The sequence below is a fragment of the Colobus angolensis genome, unplaced genomic scaffold (assembly GCF_000951035.1).
Source record: "Colobus angolensis palliatus isolate OR3802 unplaced genomic scaffold, Cang.pa_1.0 Scaffold290, whole genome shotgun sequence".
In the NCBI taxonomy this organism is placed as follows: Eukaryota; Metazoa; Chordata; class Mammalia; order Primates; family Cercopithecidae; genus Colobus; species Colobus angolensis.
The window spans coordinates 2,476,564-2,496,035 of record NW_012116155.1 but is presented as its reverse complement, the minus strand read 5'-3'; the positions used below and the strand labels follow the sequence as shown (position 1 = coordinate 2,496,035).

Below are 19,472 nucleotides of genomic sequence, written 5' to 3'. Positions count from 1 at the left end.
AGGATGTTTCGAAAGAACTCCGTGTTCTAACAGTTCTCAAACTGTTTTCTCAAGAACACCAGTATCACATGGAAATTAGGAAAAAGCTATACAATTTATAACTGTCTCTTGAAATTTATAAAATATATAAGGACTCTTAAAATATTTAAATCTCCAAGACAAGAGTTCCTTACCATGGGCATCACAAACATTTGGAATGCTTGCTAAAACTTTATATACCCAATTCCATTCCAAAGCTAATATGCCAGAATCTCTGGGAGCAGGTTCCAGAAACTTCATTTTTATTATTTCCCAGGTTATTTTAATGTGCTCTAAAGACTGACAGCCACTTCTCTAAAAATATTTTCAGTAAATACTCTTATTTATTAACTCAGAAATTCAGAAACAAATTTAGTCACAGTGTATTCTTTCTTTAAGATTCTGTTGAACTAGTATTACTTTGACACACTTTGGAAAATTAGCATATTTTAAAATATTTTTATTGGTAAATCATGAGAATTTCCATGGTATTTTCTAATGGTTTCCACAATCGCAATGCATTAATCATATTTTTCTTGAAAAACATTATAAAGAAGAAACTTCAGGCAAAACACCAATTAATAGGGATAGTAACTGCATATGTTCCATGTTTTTCCCCCCTTTTTCATTTTTTCCTTGGATATAGTAGAACTCTTCTTTTACATGAATTCCTACCAAGCAATTTCAAAATGAACATAATTTTTTTAAAAAATGGTTTGAGTCAAGAAAGCATCCTCTTCAAAATCTCCCTTGGGACAGAGGAACACTGGTGGCACACAGCCCGAAGACCTAAGCTCTACTTCATACAAAGGAAGGTCACTCAGAATCCAGCAAGAGAATGTTTTTAATGTACTTCTTAGGAAGAGAAACAAAGAAAGTCTTGTGATAAAGATTTTTTAAATCTAAGTTAACGAAATAACAATTATTCCATCACTAAGAGTTCCTTGAAGTTTATTTGAAAAGGCAGAAATAAGGGAAAAGAAAAGAGGCCAAACGTACTCTGACTTCCATTGTTTTTTAAATTAGCAAAATCCAACTGAGATGCTGGAAAGAGCAATATGAGAAGTATTACACCATAGAATGTGTTCCCATTGTCTCTGTAAGACTTTTCCTGGATCAAGTACTACAGAATGAACATGTGTTAAAGAAAGAAAAGCTATTTTTGAAATTATGAAAATCAAATATTAAGAGTAAGGTAAACATTTGTTACCAACCGCAATAGACAAAGCAGTTGCATTCCCCCAAAATTCACATGTTAAAATTCCAATACTTAACGGTTCTTAGAAGTGAGGCCTTTGGGAAGTACTTAGGCCATGAGGGTGGAATCCTCATGAATTGCAGGCCAGAGAGCTAGTTAGCCCTCCTTCTACCATGTAATGATACACCCCAAAAGAGGGTCCTCACCAGAGCCCAACCATGCTGCTACTGTGATCTCAGACTTCCAGCATCCAGAACTGTGACAAGTAAATGTTAGTTGCTTAAGACATCCAGTCTGTGGTAATTTGTTCTACTATCCTGAGCCAATCAAGACACCGAGGTTGTATTTATAATTCACTATACTATTGAATGAAAGTATAATAACATCTTAATAACAGGTGGTTGTGCCAGATCTAAGTTAAATAATGCCAAAAATGGACAGAAAAAAATGGAACCAATCTTCTGGAATCATGGCAAACATCCGTTTTGTATGAAGTCTAGAGGAGGCAGGTGGAAGACATGCTGCCTCTGTGAACATATTTTATACCATGTTCACTCAACCTGAATGGAACTTTATACTGATGTGTACTGAAATGACATGCTTATGATAGTTGCTAAGGGCTTTTTCCTCTTTAATCTACAAGGAAATTAGTTTGTACATAAATTCAGTTACGATGCTTAGAAACAATGATGAAATCATAGAATAAGGGGCATGATGAAGGATCCTGAAATTAGGATTAATTTATTAGATATTTTTCTGTAACAATTTTATCCTGATATTAGAAAACAGGTCATTATCTTGTGTCATTCTTTTGCATCCTGTGTTTACATTAATGCAGTCAAATTAGAACTTGTGGAAAATATATACTTTTGTAAGAATATAAAGAAAATAACAGAACCACAATCCCATTTGTCAGAAGCAATCCTTTTTAATCTCTTATATTTCATTAAAATTGCATTGCTATATATTTTACATGATTGAAATCCCTTGTATGAATAATTGCATATGCTGTGTATTTTATTTAAAATTTTATATTTAATATTTCCCCAAAATCACTAAGAAATCTTTGTAACCATTCATTTTATAAACTAACTATATTTCATTGCAAAGTTGTATTCTAATTTGCTTATATCCACTAATGATAGCATATGAAATATTTTATTTTTCACAATTATAAATTATACTTCAGTGAACATTTTTTATACGTGTTTCAACTATAATCGTAAGATAGAAAGTGGAGGTTATGAAAAGTTGTAAGGCTCACAGAAAATGTTTTCAAATTGAATTTCAGAATATTTTTATGAAGTTTGAGTCCCACTGTGAAAAAACAAAGGTGATTATTAACCATATTTATGCTAAATTTGAAGATTGCTACTTGTAAAATTATTTGAGAGTTTAACATTGATTTCACTGTTTTTATGCTGCATGGTTTTGTATAACATGAATATGCACAGCCCAGAGAATAAATTTGAGTAAAGAGCAAGTATTCTGCCATTATCAGCATATTATTATTATACATTATCATCATCTGTAGTAAGTCCAAGTCAAGTATTTTAAAAGACATTTTAGAAGGTTATATAGTGTGAAGATAGAAAAATTCCAGAACTCAAGAAATGTTGTTTAGCACAAATGCAAACTTACCTAGCTGTACCCTCAAAATTAGTTCAGTATAATGACCAGAATTGAAACTAGCCTCTACTAACTTCAAACTCTCTAACCATAACACAAATAATATATCACAGGTGCTTATTTGCTTCTTTCAGAGGTACTTCATAAAAATATACAAACCTCAGGGTTTTTTAAAGGAGTCTTACTCATCATTTTTATAAGGTGCTGAGGAATTGGAAATAATATTTTTCCTTTATTTATCTTTTTTTAAAATTTTATTCTTTTTTGCCAAGATCTTTGAGGAATTATTTGCATATATTCTAAATATGAAATCTATAGAGAATTTTTAAACCCTTAGCCAAGCATGAATATAAGCTAATTTAGGTGTTTAATTCTAATATTGTCAAGAAGATTCCTCAGTAGTTTTCAACACTTAATTTCTGATTTATGGTCAATGACTACGGTTGCATCTTTGAAGCCCTAGGTGTTTTAAACGACTAAGAAGATGAGGCTCAATACCTCACATTTTATCTTGAATACTGTGGAGGTCTGTCGTAATATTTGAGAATATCAGCACTTCTACCAGAGTTGGACTCTTTCATGCTACCAGATCTGAGAAATTTCTCCATATTTTTGAATTGTGCTTAATTTTCACTTATATTTATTATCTAGAGGCTCCTACTTGGCAATTTGTTTGTGCTTAACCTTTTAAAACCTTAGCAACTGAGGAAGCATATTAAGCTCCACATCAGTGTACATGTTCATGTCTTCAATGTGAGTAAATACTTTGCATAGTAAGAGCTTTGTTGAATTTTACTGTGAGAAATGATGGAGGAAAGTGACACATTCTGCATAAAACACAAGATACTCAATATAGGGAAACGGATGCCTATTTAATCTTTACTTGCCTAAAGGAAGGACTGGAAAATCTTGAAAGAAGCAGTCCTCCTATTGCCATTTATTTCTTGTTATTGAGGACAGAATTAAGAAACCATCCTGGTTGCATTGACCTGAGAAATGATTCTTGCTAATGACTCTATGGAGAAGGACAATTTATATACAAAGAAAATGCTATGCACTTACACTTTCGGCCTTCCACAAAACTAAGAAGGGTTCTGCCCACCCATATGAAATAAGAAGTGAGACTGATCTTGTGAATTGTTGTAAGTTAAAATGGAAAATAACTGTTTTACTTTCCCACTAGGCAGGTCCACCTTGAAATGACATAGTGTCCAGGGAATCAGAAAGTTTACCAAATTAGACAAACAAATTAGGAAGGAAAAAAAAATAATAACTGTCCAGAATAACTGAAACTTTGAAAGAAAAAGCATTTTCTCTGTAGAAGGGGTTGCATTTGTTGCTCTAAGGTGATGCAAAAGATAGACTCATTTTAATACATATTGAAATAAAATAAAGTAAAATTTGAAAGTACCTGAAGGGCATCCTGATATTCAGCCTCTCTGCATACTTGCACAGCGTGTCCCATGGAATGTGAATTTTAATAAACATGATATCGTGGCTTGCAATAGCTGGCTGCAAATGATAGTAAGATAGGCAACATTATTTAGAATCAGAGCTGATGGTATCATGCCGCAGTTTGATTTGGGAATAAAGAACATTGTCCCCTTGACTATGCATGATCACTGTCACTGATTTAAAATAAATGTATATGTATAAAAAAATCTTAATGAAGGAAAACCTTGATAAAAATGTAATAATGACACCATGTACAAGAAATAACCACATATGTGCATTAGTGTATTTTCTTACATTGATGATTTTCAACATACAGAATACCCAATCAGAACAATCAATCATGAACCAATCTATTTTTGATGGGCTTTTTATCATGACCTCATTCCTGTTCGGAGGGGGAAGAAAATACTGCGAGTTACCACCAGTCATTTATTAACTAATTCACTAATTTTTCTACTACATTTTATGGAGTAACTACTAGGTCCTCAAACTATGTGCTTGGTCCTGTGATAATACTGGAAAAAAACTGGGTATAAATCATACAAGTCTGTTAGCTCACAGAGTTGTCATATTTGCTTGCTTTCATCTTTTCATCCACTTTTACTTGTATTAACAAATAAGAATTAAAGTGTCTTTGACTAGACAAAAGGTTTTTAAGCAGAGTGAAGTATGCATAAGGATTATGTAAAGAGCTTTTACAAAATGGGGTACTGTGGTTTAATTCTTGGAAATTCCAGGATTGTTTGCTAATCTGATACCCTTTTGAATAAGAGAATCATCATGATTCTTAGATTTGGTTTAGTAGCCTAAAATAAGTAAATAAATAACTGACTCCCTAGGCATCTTATATCACTCATGTTCATACCCTTTTTTGAAAGAAAGCCAACACAGTTATTCCTTGAAGATCCTACAATATCTGAGGTTCATAGAGTATGGAACAAGTTCATGTCCATTCTAACACTGAATTACACAGAGCTTATCCTTCATGTGATTATAGGAGCAAAACATCTGAAATAAAAGAACTGTTTTTTGCTTCCCTTTACATGCACCCACCAGGTTAGACACAGCTGAGCTCCATTTGATTAACACTGTTCATTGTATTTCCATTAGATGTAATTTATCAAGAAACATATGAATCTTAAAAGCTCAAGAATAGGGTAGAAATTACTTAATTTAATTTAAAATCATGTATGTTTTAAAATTAAACTATAAAGTTTTCATATGCATATATTACTATAGCCCCAAATTCTAAGCAGGGCTAATTGCATGGATTTGCCAGATGATATTTTATTTTTGTATTACCAACATTTCTAAACAACATTTGAAGAACCAATGTCATTGGCCTAATATTCAAACCTAGAAGGCAACCTGGCTACCCTTTCCATTGGGCAGGCACCTTCACAGACCAGGATTTGCCAGTTTGCTCCATAGAGTACTAGAAGCAAAGAAGTGGGGGCTCATTCCATGATCAACTAAATTTTGGGTTTCTCATTAGAGGACTTCTAAGACACTTTAATATGCATGCATTTGCTAAAAAATATCCAAGCACGAGATAAACTATGCTGAATTTCCAAACTTCTGGATCAAGGATTGTTTTTTCCCCATAGCTTACTGAGGTACTAGTATTTTGCAAATCACCATGGGAAAATAGCTTAAGATGCTTTCATGTCAGTGCAAATTCCAAAGGACTTTTCCTATTTAAAATACATTTGTTTCAAATTAAAGACAAAGGATTATTAAAATGAAAACTGACAATGTCAGAAGTAAACATAATATGTCTCAAATATCTATAGGTCTTTGAATTCAGACCAACCAAAGTTACATGTATTATCTTTACTTGGGAAAAATGTATATAATTTTTTAAAAGTGACTATTGATTCATTCAAATAACCATTTGTTTAAAAACATATCACCCAGCTGGAAATCTGTCACTGATCAAAGAAAAGAGAAGATTGTGATTTTTTTTCCAATATCCTTTAGTGAATCTTCCAAATTTGGTGGAAAAGTTTTTGTGCAGGAATGATAGGGATGACAAAAACTTTTTAAAACATAAAGTGTAAGCATACATCTATTTGAATGACTCCTTCATCCACGGCAAGTGAAAGACGTGTCAAATTTTATTATACATTTTCCTGCTTTATGCTTACAAAAGTTCTTAGGTAAGATGATGATAAAGACCCTTCATTTGAAATCATCGTGTTGGCTACCAGTGTTACACCAACTTGCCTCTCACCAAGCGTAGTTTGAATTTCCTCCATCTTTACTGCCTACTTGGAAGAGATCACATGGTATAAATGAAAAAGCATGGTATTTGGAATTACAAAGACTTAAGTACAAATTCTATCTCTACCATTTACTATCTCTACGGACTTAGAAAAATTATTTAACCACTCTTCAGTTTTCTCATCCGGAAAATGAAGAAAATTGTTTCTGCCTCACAGAGGGTGAATGCTATAAAAGACTGGGTGCCTCATAAAGTGTCCATGCCTAATAAATTCTCCAGAAATATTTTTTCTCAGTTGACAGCATGTCTCTCAAATAAGAAACTACCCAAAATGATGATTACTTTCAAAGCCTGAATCCTTCTGTCTACTCAATTCATCTTTGGTAGAGCCTCTTCCTTAGCTCTGTAAACCTTCTGTATAGACCTTTCAGTTGCATAAGCATAAAGCCAGCATTAACCTATGATTTGGGAAGAACTCTGAAGGACAGTGACCTGAATCAAGGTTTAACTTGATGAGCTAAACGTTTTACTCTGAACTGGGCATAAATTTTCTTAAAAAAAAAAAACTATTTCTGTAGACTTTATAATTTATTTGGAAGATTTGTCTTTTTCATCTTGATGTATTAAATTGTTCTATGCCTATACTTTAGTTTTTGTTCCTGGGGAGACATGAGTTCTTATTCAGAGGTAATTCAAGGAGAGAGAAACTGAGACCCTGAAGATTCAAGAAAACCTATCTAGTCCTCATTTTCCCCAGAAGCTGGAAGAGTGACCTTCATGAAAATGAATGCGTCTAGACTCAAACAAAAACGAATCTACATCCAGACTGAGATATTTGACATGTAGGGATATGTAAGACTGAGTAACCAAGACCTTGAGAATACACTGATCATTTGCATTCTTCCTAATGGTTCCATGCAGGGTTTGAAAGTAAAATTTCTATTGTGGAATACATAGATCTTGGGACAAGAAATAATTTTTCAGGAGTTGGGCCTTATTTTGGTGTGAATGGAGGTCTCATTCGCCTTCAGAATGTCATGGTTCCTGAAGTCTGGGCATATTGGTTGCCACAGTACAGTAGTAGCATGAAAGAGTGACTAATATGTGATGAATGCTGGAAGAGATCTGGGAAGATTTAAGCTCAACTGCAGGAAAACTTGGGTCTCCTACTACCAGGTTGTTCCTGATTTGTTTTACTTTACCATACATATAGCCAGATTCTGATCCCTCTCTGCCTCCTTCACAGCTATCACTCTGGTTTATATAATTATCATCTTTGGTTGGGACTCCTGCAGTACTTTCAAGCAGCACCCTTTGCTCACACTCTTGTCCCCAGGGGTCTTGACCCTTCGCACAAGGGTCAGGATGACCTATTTAAGTGTAAGTCAGGTCATGCCATTTCTTAGAACCTAATTTCATCCACAGAGAAAGCCAAAGTTTCTTCAATGACTTACACAGCCTTTTATAATCTTACCCTTAATATCCCATAACCTCCTCTGCTAATACCCTTTGTCTCACTCATTCCACTTCCATCATTTGATCACTTGCTAGTTCTTGTCTGCCCTTGCTTTATCTTTCTTACAGCCTCTTTTTTTTTTTTCTATGGCATTTTTACTTTTATTTGCTCTGTAAAAGTCAGGAGAGAAGATTCTTTGTTTTGCTTATGTATCCCTAGCACCTAGTTCTGTGTTGGACACACAGTAGGCATACACTATAAAATGGATAAATAAGTTAACCTATTTTGAGAACACATTTTATGTAATTTATATCTAAGTCGGTGTGATGGAGACAAGAAAGCAAATAAGCCTGGACTATTCTGGAAGAGGGTGCTGTGTCAGCATTCAAATTAGCATCATGAACAGCTTGCCTGCTACTGGTTATTAATTCATTACTCTCAACCTCTAGGATGTAAAATAATCTAATACACTTCAATAAGGGGATGCTTTAGAAGGATGTTTCTGCATTATAGTAACTACTATCAACGAGTAAAATGTCAAGCTAAGTGCACACACGTAACATTTCTCATTTTGTATGTCTTAAAACATATAGAGATCTTTATCAACCAACATGAATAACTGTCTTTCATAACTTATTCAACTTAGTTTCTCTTTATCTATACCTCTACTTAAAAAACAAAGCAGAAGAAAAGAAATGTAGTTTCATTTTCTTGCAGCTACTGGGCAGGGGGCTGGTGCAGGGCTGATGCTGTCAGGGAGAAAGATTACCTTTTCCCCGGGAATCAAAAGCTGCCAATCTGGCACTATTCTGTTCAGCTCTAATGAAGGCAAGCTCCTCAGAGAACAAAACACCCACTGCCTTCACACTTCACATTATTATTTAATTATTCCACCCCAAATTTCCAAGAGGCAGGAGATTCACTCTTGAGAGAAGAGAAAACTTTAAAATTATGTCTTTACAAAGTCACTCTGTCCCTTTTATTCACCTACATTAGCTACTATTCATTTTTCAAATCTCAATTCAAAGTTTATTTCAAAATTTCCCTCCTTCACTTTCTTCTAGTCTCCCCTCACCCTCCAAACCATACCACTGCCATTGTTGCAAGCCATTTAGCACCATTTACTTTCCTTTTACGCCACTTATCACAGTTTCAAATGATGAAGGTTATCCTAGTAAAGAATTTTAAGCATTGTATTAGTAAGTGTAGATTGAAAGTCACCCTGGGTGAGATCATCTTTCTTGTGCAGTCTCTGAAGTACTCTTTTAGTTGTGCAAGCATTATTCAAGTAGAAAGAGTGTAACAAGTTTTTTTGGTTTGTTTTCTTAATTTGCAGCACTTTCCCTTGCTTGCATAGGCAGAATTTTTCCACAGGTTTGGGTAAAATTTCATAAGGCTTCTATGGCCTTTTCAGAGGGAAGATATAAAAATCTCCCAACTCAGCTTCAAAACTAATAATATCTATTCTGGAAAACTGGGGTAGTTTAAACCTTTTCACTGTTAGGAAACTAAGTCAGAAGTACACAGTTGGGAGGACAGAGAAAGTCAAGACTGGTAACTTGTGTTCAACACAATGGCAGCAGTTTGCAGCAATGGCTGGTTCCAACAATATTCTATTGAGGTTGAATATATCACCTGATCATGCTGTCCTGGCAATTTATTTAACAGTAGGAAACAAATCCTAAGAATGTGAATGTGGACTAAAAGAACTGTAATTGTGGGTAAGAACCCTCTCTGTTCAGGAATAACAGTAGACAAATGGACACTGTCCTGCTGAGAGTCAATCTAAACAAAGACACCATTTGGGAGTGATTTGAGAGTGAGAGCTCAAGAATAAATAGACTTCCCTTTAAAAGCAGAACAGGACCCTTTTTGGATGAGTAACATCCAGTATTATTCTTGGGAAAAGTCTGGAGGAACAAGGAAGAGGAAGATTCAGAACTGAGAATCTGAGCTTTCTGGCAAGAAAACTAGGTAGAAGCTGAGAGCAATACCTGTTACGAATATACAGATTTCATGTCTGACTCTTATACTGACTATAAATTTAGTCAAGGCAGTGAGTTTGTTACTTTGTTACTTATCGTATTTCTCAGCAGCTTGCTCAGTGCTAGCCAAAATAATGTGCTGAATGAATAAACAGAGATACATGAGAAAACAAATACCAGTATCATAATAAGATCTATGTATAAACTGCTCTGGGAGCAGATGAAGAGTGATTAATTCTATTTGTATGGAGGAGAAGTCACAAGGATATCAAAAGAATAAAAGTCTATCACACAACACTGAGTTCATGAGGTTTTTTTTTTTCCAGTAAGTACTTATTTAATTAGCCACCAGTGATTGGGGGAGGAGGCGGAATATTCTGGGTTAAAACTTCCTGGAAGAGGAATAACAAACAACAAAAGGAGTCAACAGAAAACTGAAGTCAGAATTATACTTGCCAGGCTCTATAACTCTAGGTTGTGTATGAGTAATTCTTTCCTCGTAAAGAGTCAAGTCATGGTGTGTTTGTTATTTCATACATATTAAAGGATTTTAATAAACACAAATGGATTAGTTTTTCTTTTCTTTTCTTTTTTTTTTTTTTGAGACAGAATCTCGCTCTGTCACCAGACTTCCAGACTGGAGTGCAGTGGCGCCATCTCAGCTTACTGCAAGCTCTGCCTCCCAGGTTCAAGTGATTCTCCTGCCTCAGCCTCCCGAATAGCTGGGACTACAGGCACACACCACCATGCCCAGCTAATTTTTGTATTTTTAGTAGAGATGGGGTTTCACCATGTTGGTCAGGATGGGCTCGATCTTTTGACCTCATGATCCACCCTTCGTGGCTTCTCAAAGTGCTGGGATTACAGGCGTGAGCCATCGTGCCCGGCCTAAATGGATTAGTTTTTCTAGGGCTACCCCAAACTGCAATTTAGTACTTCCTAATGGGTGTTCCTCAGAAAACTAATTCCAGGAGATGTTCTGTGGGGGAAAAGGGATTCCAATATTATATCTAAGTGCCTACTAACACTCTGATAAAGCTTGTTAGCAAATTATCTAGATATTTCATCAAAAACAGTGTTTTTTTCTTTTGTTTCTTTTGTTTTTCTTGTTGCTCCTATTTTTTACAACTAGTTAAAACCCAATGGTAGCGCCGGGAGCAGTGGCTCACGCCTGTTATCCCAGTACTTTGGGAGGCCAAAGTGGGCGGATCACTTGAGGTCAGGAGTTCAAGACCAGCCTGGCCAAACATGGTGAAACCTCGTCTGTACTAAGAATACAAAAATTAGGTGGCCATGGTGATCGGTTCCTGTAATCCCAGCTACTTCAGAGGCTGAGGCAGAATTGCTTGAGCCTGGGAGGCAGAGGTTGCGTTAAGCCAAGATCGCGCCATTGCTCTCCAGCCTGGGCAGCAGAGTGAGACTTAGTCTGAAAAAAAAAAAAAAAAAAAAAAAGTAGTAATTTAGGTGTCTCTGTAATAGTTAATTAATTTTTTTTTCTCAGTAGAGGAACAGCTGGGTAAATTCCTAAGTTGTAATAATATGTATCTAGTAAAAAGCTGAGTTGGTCCTAAATGTAATGGCAATTTAAGATATCTGTAGTATATTGCTAAATGACAGGAGTGAATAGCAGAATAATATAGATAGATAGATAGATACATACATACATATGTGTGTATATATACATATATATCATGGCTAATTTTGTGTAAAATTTTATATATTTGTATATACTTAGAAAATATATTGAGGGGCACCTAGCAAGATAAAATCAAGTTGTTAACAAGACCACCAAATGAGAGAAGGATATGATTTGAGAGATTGTAGATACTGACTTTGGCTTTTATTTTGTAATTTCTATACTTTTAATTTTCTACCTTAAGGTTTGTTCTTTCTGTAATGAGGTTAATATGTGTTTTCTATAACCATACAAGGTATAACTAAAAGAGTGAGAATTTTTTTTTTTAATTATTCTCTGATACTAGGATTATGGAGGATATGCTTTTCTTTCTTTCTATTTTTTTTCTAGTGAGTCTTGGTACTTTTATTGTTTCACTAGAAAAAATAAATTCTTCCAAGAACATTTTTTTAAAAACTCACAAAAGAAAAAGATTTGGGAAGAAAACCACTCACAGTTCCAGCACTAAAAAACAGACATTAACAGTTTGGCAAACCTTTTCTTTCAAAATGTTATTTTCCTTTTCATAAAGTTTTCTACTTTACATGACTATAATCATTCCTTATTCAGTTTTTAAAATTGCAAAAATAGTCATGCCCTTTGAAAATACTTACATTGTACAGAATTATATAGATTAAAAAGTGAATACATATTTAATAGGGCTACATACATGCATTTATTTAACATTTGACACAAAAGAACTACGTATTTTACAAAGTCATGTGATAGATATTTTCCCTTCTAAACCATAAGTGATTATATCCGTTCCAACACATTTTATCACATAACTAATAATAGTAAAGCACCTACCTCCTTCTCCAGCATCAAGCCTTCTGCTCTGAGGTTCTTTTCAAATGTGTTTCTTTTGTCATATTGTATATTTGTCTTTCTATAAACCAAGATGTAATCAATTCTCTTTTTGCCATCTTTGAACAGAGGTCCACTGGATGCTATGTAATTCATGTCATTCTGCAAATAAAGCAATGATTGTTAATGGTGTGGGTTACACAAGCACGTATGTTTTAGTTATAGTTATTTCCATTTGAACATTAGCAATACAATATCAAAAAATGTACTTTTAATATTTCTACTGTAAGATATGAAAATACAATTAAAGAGAGTTTACAACCTACTATAGGAGCCACATTAGCAAGTGATGTTCCAGGATATAAAATTAGGTGGTCTGATATCTGAACATGGGTTCTTTGGTGCTGGCATAAAAATGCATACGTTTTATTCAATAAGACCCATGAAAATGATATCATGTAACAACAAATAATAAAATGATTATTTATTTACTAATTTATTTCATCATAAAATAATGCTAACATATGTTGAATATTTACTAAACATCATGACCAGACATAAGTGCTTTCAATACTTTATCCTATATACTACTCACTACATGCATTTCAAAGATAAAGACACTAAGGCTTAGAGAACATAAATACTAATAACTGAAACCAAATTTATTTCCTGTGTTGAATAATACTCAGTCCAGACATTATTTTCCTAAATGTATATTTAGTAATACTGAAACCAAAAAATAATTCCTAAGCTGTTTGCTTTGGGAAATACTTGTTCCTAGAATATATGACTCCAAACCAAATAAAACAGCTTACTTTTCAAAACAAATTGCTTGCTCAGCAAGACTGCTCTAGGGCCTTCATTCTGTTGTACTCACCAATCTAAGCTATTTTTAATGGACTCTGCCCAATTTTCAACCAAATTCCTGCCATACAAGATCTACCAATTACCCAGTCCAGGCGGTGAGAATCGTTTGAAAACTCTTCCCTAACTTCATCCTTCTAAAGAGCTACTTAGACTATCTGTGTGGTATTCTTATTTGCTGTAAGTAATTTTAATAAATCAGCTTTATTGATCAACACATTTTCTTCATGGTCCTCTTAAGGGGGCTTTTCCAGCATATTGCCCAAGATCAATGAGGAGCCAGGACTTGAACCCAATACCTTCTGACTCCAAGTTCATGTTCATAACTATTATCTACCCTATCCTTCTTTCACCACTTTCCTTCAAACTATTTGGACATCTTTACCAACTCTCTATTTCATATTTCCTATACAGGCATTCTTGAGATTCAAAATGCTTTCCAATGTCTGGGGAGATATTAGATAATTTCAGACAAAAGCATTTCAGACTGCTTTGGAGGACCCTGATTGGGGCAGATATGCAGCTCCAGGTGAAAGAAGTGAGGACCAGAGCAACCTGATGTTTAAGGAGATAAAGGCCAATGAGTCATTCAAGAAACAGAAAGAATATCCAAGAAACAGTCACCCTACAGCAGCAGGTTAGGCTGCCTGAGGGGCCTCTAGTGGGCTGTAGTTCTGCAGAGAGATTAAGTTCAATTGCGTAAATTTATAGTAGTAGAGACTTCCAAGTTCAAGAGCAAGAAACCTTTACACAGTCTTTTCTTCAATGAATGAAAAAGTTCTGAGATTTCCAGGATTAACTTGGAATCCTGGCAGATTTCACAGGATCTGGAAAGAATTTTAAAGTGACTAAGTAACTCCAGTGAAGCCACCAGGGCCTTGTAGTTCCATAACATGGTAATAATGACAAAAGTAGCTATCACTTATCGAACACTTACTATGTGCCACGCATTGTGCCAAGTGTTTCATAAGGTTATTTAATTGTCATAACCCATGAGGGTAAATATTGACATGAGTACATAGAAGCCAAAGAAGTTAAGTGACAAACAGATATCATAGAAAATAAAATAATGAAACCAGCATTTTGACCAATTTGATACCTTAGCTGGTGGTCATGACCACTATATTTAAAAAGATAAACAGCCATATAAAAATAAACACTCCTAGGACTGAGGCTTGAGTAGTTTAAAAAGGGTAACAAAAAAGGCCATTTCCAGCTTTGACTGAGAGAAATACTTTTAGGTGAGGGAATTTTTTTGCCACAGAAGGCACAGTTAAATTCAGATTTTAGAGGGCGTTTGCCTCCAACATTTCAGACACTTTTTTTTTTTTTAAACAAGGTCACTAATGACATATTCATTTCTGTATCCAGTTATCAAGTTGTTATTTTTTATTTTTATTTTTATTTTTATTTTTTTTTGAGACAGAGTCTCACTCTGTAGCCCAGGCTGGAGTACAGTGGCACTATCTCAGCTCACTGCAAGCTCCGCCTCCCGGGTTCATGCCATTCTCCTGCCTCAACTCAGCCTCCAGAGCAGCTGGGACTACAGTACAGGCACCCGCCACCATACCCGGCTAATTTTCTTTCTTTCTTTTTTTTTTTTTTTTTTTTTGTATTTTTAGTAGAGATGAGGTTTCACCATGTTAGCCAGGATGGTCTTGGTCTCCTGGACTCGTGATCCGCCCGCCTCGATCTCCCAAAGTGCTGGGATTACAGGCGTGAGCCACCGCACCCGGCCAATTTGCTGTCTTTTAAATTTATCTTCCTGCAGTGGAATCACTCTCACCTACTTGATATACCTTTTTCCTTTGACTCCCAAGATATCTAATGTGTCTGCATTTTTTCCTAGGTAAGTGGTCACTCGTTCTCTCTTCCTCTGATTTGTTAATTAACTACTCATTGGTTCTTTTGCCATTTTTTCCCCTATATACTCCCTTCTTGTGATTTCATCCAAGCACTTGGCTTTAAATAACCATCTATATGTTGACCACTACATAGTAGATATTCACAGGCTTGTATATCCAACTGCCTTCTTGATTTCTTCACTTGGATTTCTAACGAATGTCTCAAAGTTAACTGTCCAAAATGAAATTGTTTATCTTCTGTTTAGGTGCTGTTTAGCACCTGTTTAGGTGCTTCCCACAACCTTCTTTATTCTGGTTGATTGCAACTCTGTCCCTTCAATTGCTAACATCCAACATCTTGAATCGTTTCTCTCTCTCTCTTTCTCTTTCTTACCCATCAAACATTCAAATCATCAAGAAAATCTTTCAAAATATATTTAAAATCTGACCACTTTCTAACACCCTAATTACTACCACCATTACTATCACTCTGATCTAAACCATAGTAATCTCTCTATTGGATTATTGCGGTAGCCAGGCTTGTCTCTTTGCTTCTATCTTGTCTCTTCTATAGTTTGTTCTCAACATGACAGCTGAGTTATTCCAATGATTCTTGACATTATAGATGAGATAATGTAACCCCTCTCCTCGAGCCCCTCCAATTGCTCTCCAAGTTACTCCTCATTCTTGATTCCACTTCCCCTGATATATATATATATATTTTTTTCTCAGCATCTGCTAACTTCTAAGTAATATATAATATAGTGCTAGCTAATTTATTTATCTTTTGTTTGCTGAAGTATTATTCTACATGGATATAAATTTCAAGAAGGTAAGAAATTTTTTAACTTTTTGGTTTACATAGTATTTTAAACATCTAGTCCACAGCCAGACACATTGTTGGCATCAATAAATATTTATAGAAAGAAGGAAAGAAGAAAGAAGAGAAGGAAGAAGGGAAGCGAATACACATCGTTCTATATATTCAGATAGGGTTGACCTCAAGAATACTGGCCTAAAAAAATCATGTGGTCATTTGTCATCCTCTCCCTTCTAACATTTATAATAGAACAAATTATAATACGCTAAAATGAAGAATCACACAATTACAGTAGCACTGCAATTAGTTACAATTTGACTTGCTTTTTCGCTTTATATCTGTGACCCACTGCTTACAGGCATCTCCATGCTGATCTAAGAAAACATTAGGTGAAAATAAAATAATACACAAATTTTCCTCCAGGTTGTCTTAAAGTATGCTACTCTCCCAGTGTAGTAAAGATAATCAACTGAGTCTCATAGTATTGGTAACATATTTAATCCCAGGTGAAGGCAAAAGTCCTTCAATGAGAAGACCTAGAAATCAAGAGACTGGTTGGTAGAAAAAATATTAATAAGACAAAAAGGGTTTTAAAAATATTTTACATGCTTTTCATATTTTAAAAGCGGTATGGACTGAAAATGGAACTCTAATAGTTATTATCCATTACTCTGATTCTAAGCTAAGTAAATGCTAAACTCTTCCAGAAAGATAGCTATCTGTTTTAAAAATCCACATCTTCATAAAAAGAAGTAACCTATTATACCCAAATCTTGTCTCTCAGTGAGTAAATAAGTTCACAAAATTGTTAAATAGAATTTTTATTTAATTATTATATAAATTCTAAATGTTTAATGATGAGTTTTTACCAGTTTTAACAGGCACAATGAAAAGTAGATATCAAAATGTCAATAGAGAAGCATAGCAAAATTTGGAAACCTCTTCTGAATTGTGTTGTAAGAACTCAGTAGAGGTTTTATGTAATTTTAAGGTTGATAGTGGTATACTTTATTTTAATATGTATGAGAGCCATTCACAAATACGTCAATTAACCCATGTTCAAATCTGTTGCTTTAAAACATAATTAACTGAAAACTAATTATGTATGTCATTACATCTAGATAAAAATAACACAGCTTCTTGAATTGTTTGGTATAGTTGACCAAACATAAAATCATGATTCATTTCATAAGTTATACGAAATAGTGAAATGCTTCCCAATTACTATGTGGAATGCATTCGATTTAGAATTTTTTCATGTTTATTGTTTCTAGAGGACAGAATAAAATTTGCTTTTTCTCAGAGAAGCTGGGATGCAGCTCATTCATCAGGTACCTACCTAATCTTGCAAACAGTTTTGAAAATAACTAAATCATTAAGGTGTTTGCAAACCATGAAACTCAAGATACTTTCAGAAAAGCTGATCTTTCTAAAAATTATCTCAAGAATATGCAAGTTATGGCTCATGTTGAGTAGGAACCCTTTGCAAATATTTTAGGCCATTTGCAAAACAGTAGAAGAGATGTGCCCATGTGCACGAGAACATGTTTTAGGGTACTCTTTAAATAAAATTATGGCAGTAACTGCGTGTCTTGGTGAGGGTGACAGGCTTTTTTGTTTTCCTGAATGTTTATTCTTCTCAATCTAGCAAGCATCACCTAATACCTGTGCGCTAAACTGTAAGGCTAAAGAAAACAAGACATTGAAAACTTTAAGAGATTTTATCACATACTTGCAGTTATAGGCATGTGAACATTGCATTACAATGCTCTACCATGCACATTAATAGAGTTATGAGCTATAAAGATATGAAGAATTTCAGAGTGTACCCAGAAGAACCCTGATAGGTACCAACAGACACCGAAGGTTATATTATCTTTGTGAATTTACCACAGCCAGTCTTAATCTGGCACATACAAAATTAGATCATGTCATTAACAGTCGGTGATTGCTGGTTATCTGTTAACCATACTTGTGAGTTAGTAAAATGTAGCAGGACACATTGGTTAAGGTGTTGAGAACTGTATTCAGACATACTTGGAATCTAATTTACTGCTTTCTTAGGAATTTAATGTCACTGCTTAGCCTAAATTCTACAGGTTTTAAATGAAGATAATAATGTTGCCAACATTGTAGAATTATTATTATGGCAAAATGAGATAGTGCAAGCAGGAACACTTGCAATACTGATTCATTTCAGGAGATCAGAAAAATGTTGACTATTTTAACAAAAAAAGGTCAGGTAAAACTATATAATGTATTCATTTACATTGGGATTTTACTTGTTTTCCAATAATACAAATAACCCCTTTTACTTTCTGGAAAATTATCTTTCTCAGGACAAAGACAGTTGGAAACAGATAAGTAATGTGAATGGCATTGATGTGAATATGGAATCATAGCAAGGGAAAGTAGAAGTCAAAGTAGAAAATAGAAGTATGTATAATTTTGAAACATAATTCACTACAAAACACAAAAGTGCAGTAGAAGAATTCATAGCTTCATGAGTTATTACAAGATAAACACCTACATAACCATTACCCAAATTAAGAAATACAACCTCGAGGGGCATGCCCAAGATGGCCGAACAAGAACAGCTCCAGCCTCCAGCTCCCAGCATGAGTGACACAGAAGACAGGTGATTTCTGCATTTCAAACTGAGGTACCAGGTTCATCTCACCGGTGAGTGCCGGACAATCAATCGGTGCTGGTCAGCTGGTGCAGCCTGAACAATGAGAGCTGAAGGAGGGTGAGGCATTGCCTCACCTGGGAAGTGCAACCGGAAGGGAATCCCTTTTCCTAGCCAAGGGAAATTGAGACACACAACACCTGGAAAATCGGGTAACTCCCACCGTAATACTGCACTTTACTAAGGGTCTTAGCAAACGGCACACCAGGAGATTATATCCCACACCTGAACCGGAGGGTCACACGCCCATGAAGCCTCCCTCATTGCTAGCACAGCAGTTTGAGATCTAACTGCCAGGTGGAGTGAGGCTGGGGGAGGGGCACCCGCCATTGCTGAGGCTTAAGTGGGTAAACAAAGCCACCTGGAAGCTAGAATTGGGTGGAGCCCACTGCAGCTCAAGGAGGCTGGCCTGCCTCTGTAGACTCCTTCTCTGGGGCCAGGGCATAGCTAAACAAAAAGCAGCAGAAACCTTGGCAGAGGTAAATGCCCCTGTCTGATAGCTTTGAAGAGAGCAGTGGATCTCCCAGCATGGAGGTTGAGATCTGAGAACGGACAGACTGCCTGCTCAAGTGGGTCCCTGACCCCTGAGTGCCTAACTGGGAGACATCCCCCACCAGGTGCAGACCCACACCACACACGGCAGGGTACACCCCTCAGACGAAGATTCCAGAGTAAGAATCGGACAGCAACACTCGCTGTTCAGCAATATTCTATGTTCTGCAGCCTCCGCTGCTGATACCCAGGCAAACAGGGTCTGGAGTGGACCTCAAGCAAACTCCAACAGACCTACAGCTGAGGGTCCTGACTG

At 35.5% G+C, this 19,472-nt stretch overlaps 1 protein-coding gene across 1 annotated transcript in view; it reads right to left on the bottom strand.

Moving 5' to 3' along the window:
• Positions 1-19,472, bottom strand: part of LOC105516821 (anoctamin-3-like) — a 243,576-nt gene that overhangs the window by 42,131 nt on the left and 181,973 nt on the right. Inside the window, exons 5-6 of the mRNA XM_011949155.1 lie at positions 12,451-12,609; positions 4,257-4,357 (exon numbers count right to left, since the gene is read on the bottom strand). Coding sequence (XP_011804545.1) covers positions 4,257-4,357; positions 12,451-12,609 — 260 coding nt within the window. The remainder of the gene's footprint in view (positions 1-4,256; positions 4,358-12,450; positions 12,610-19,472) is intronic.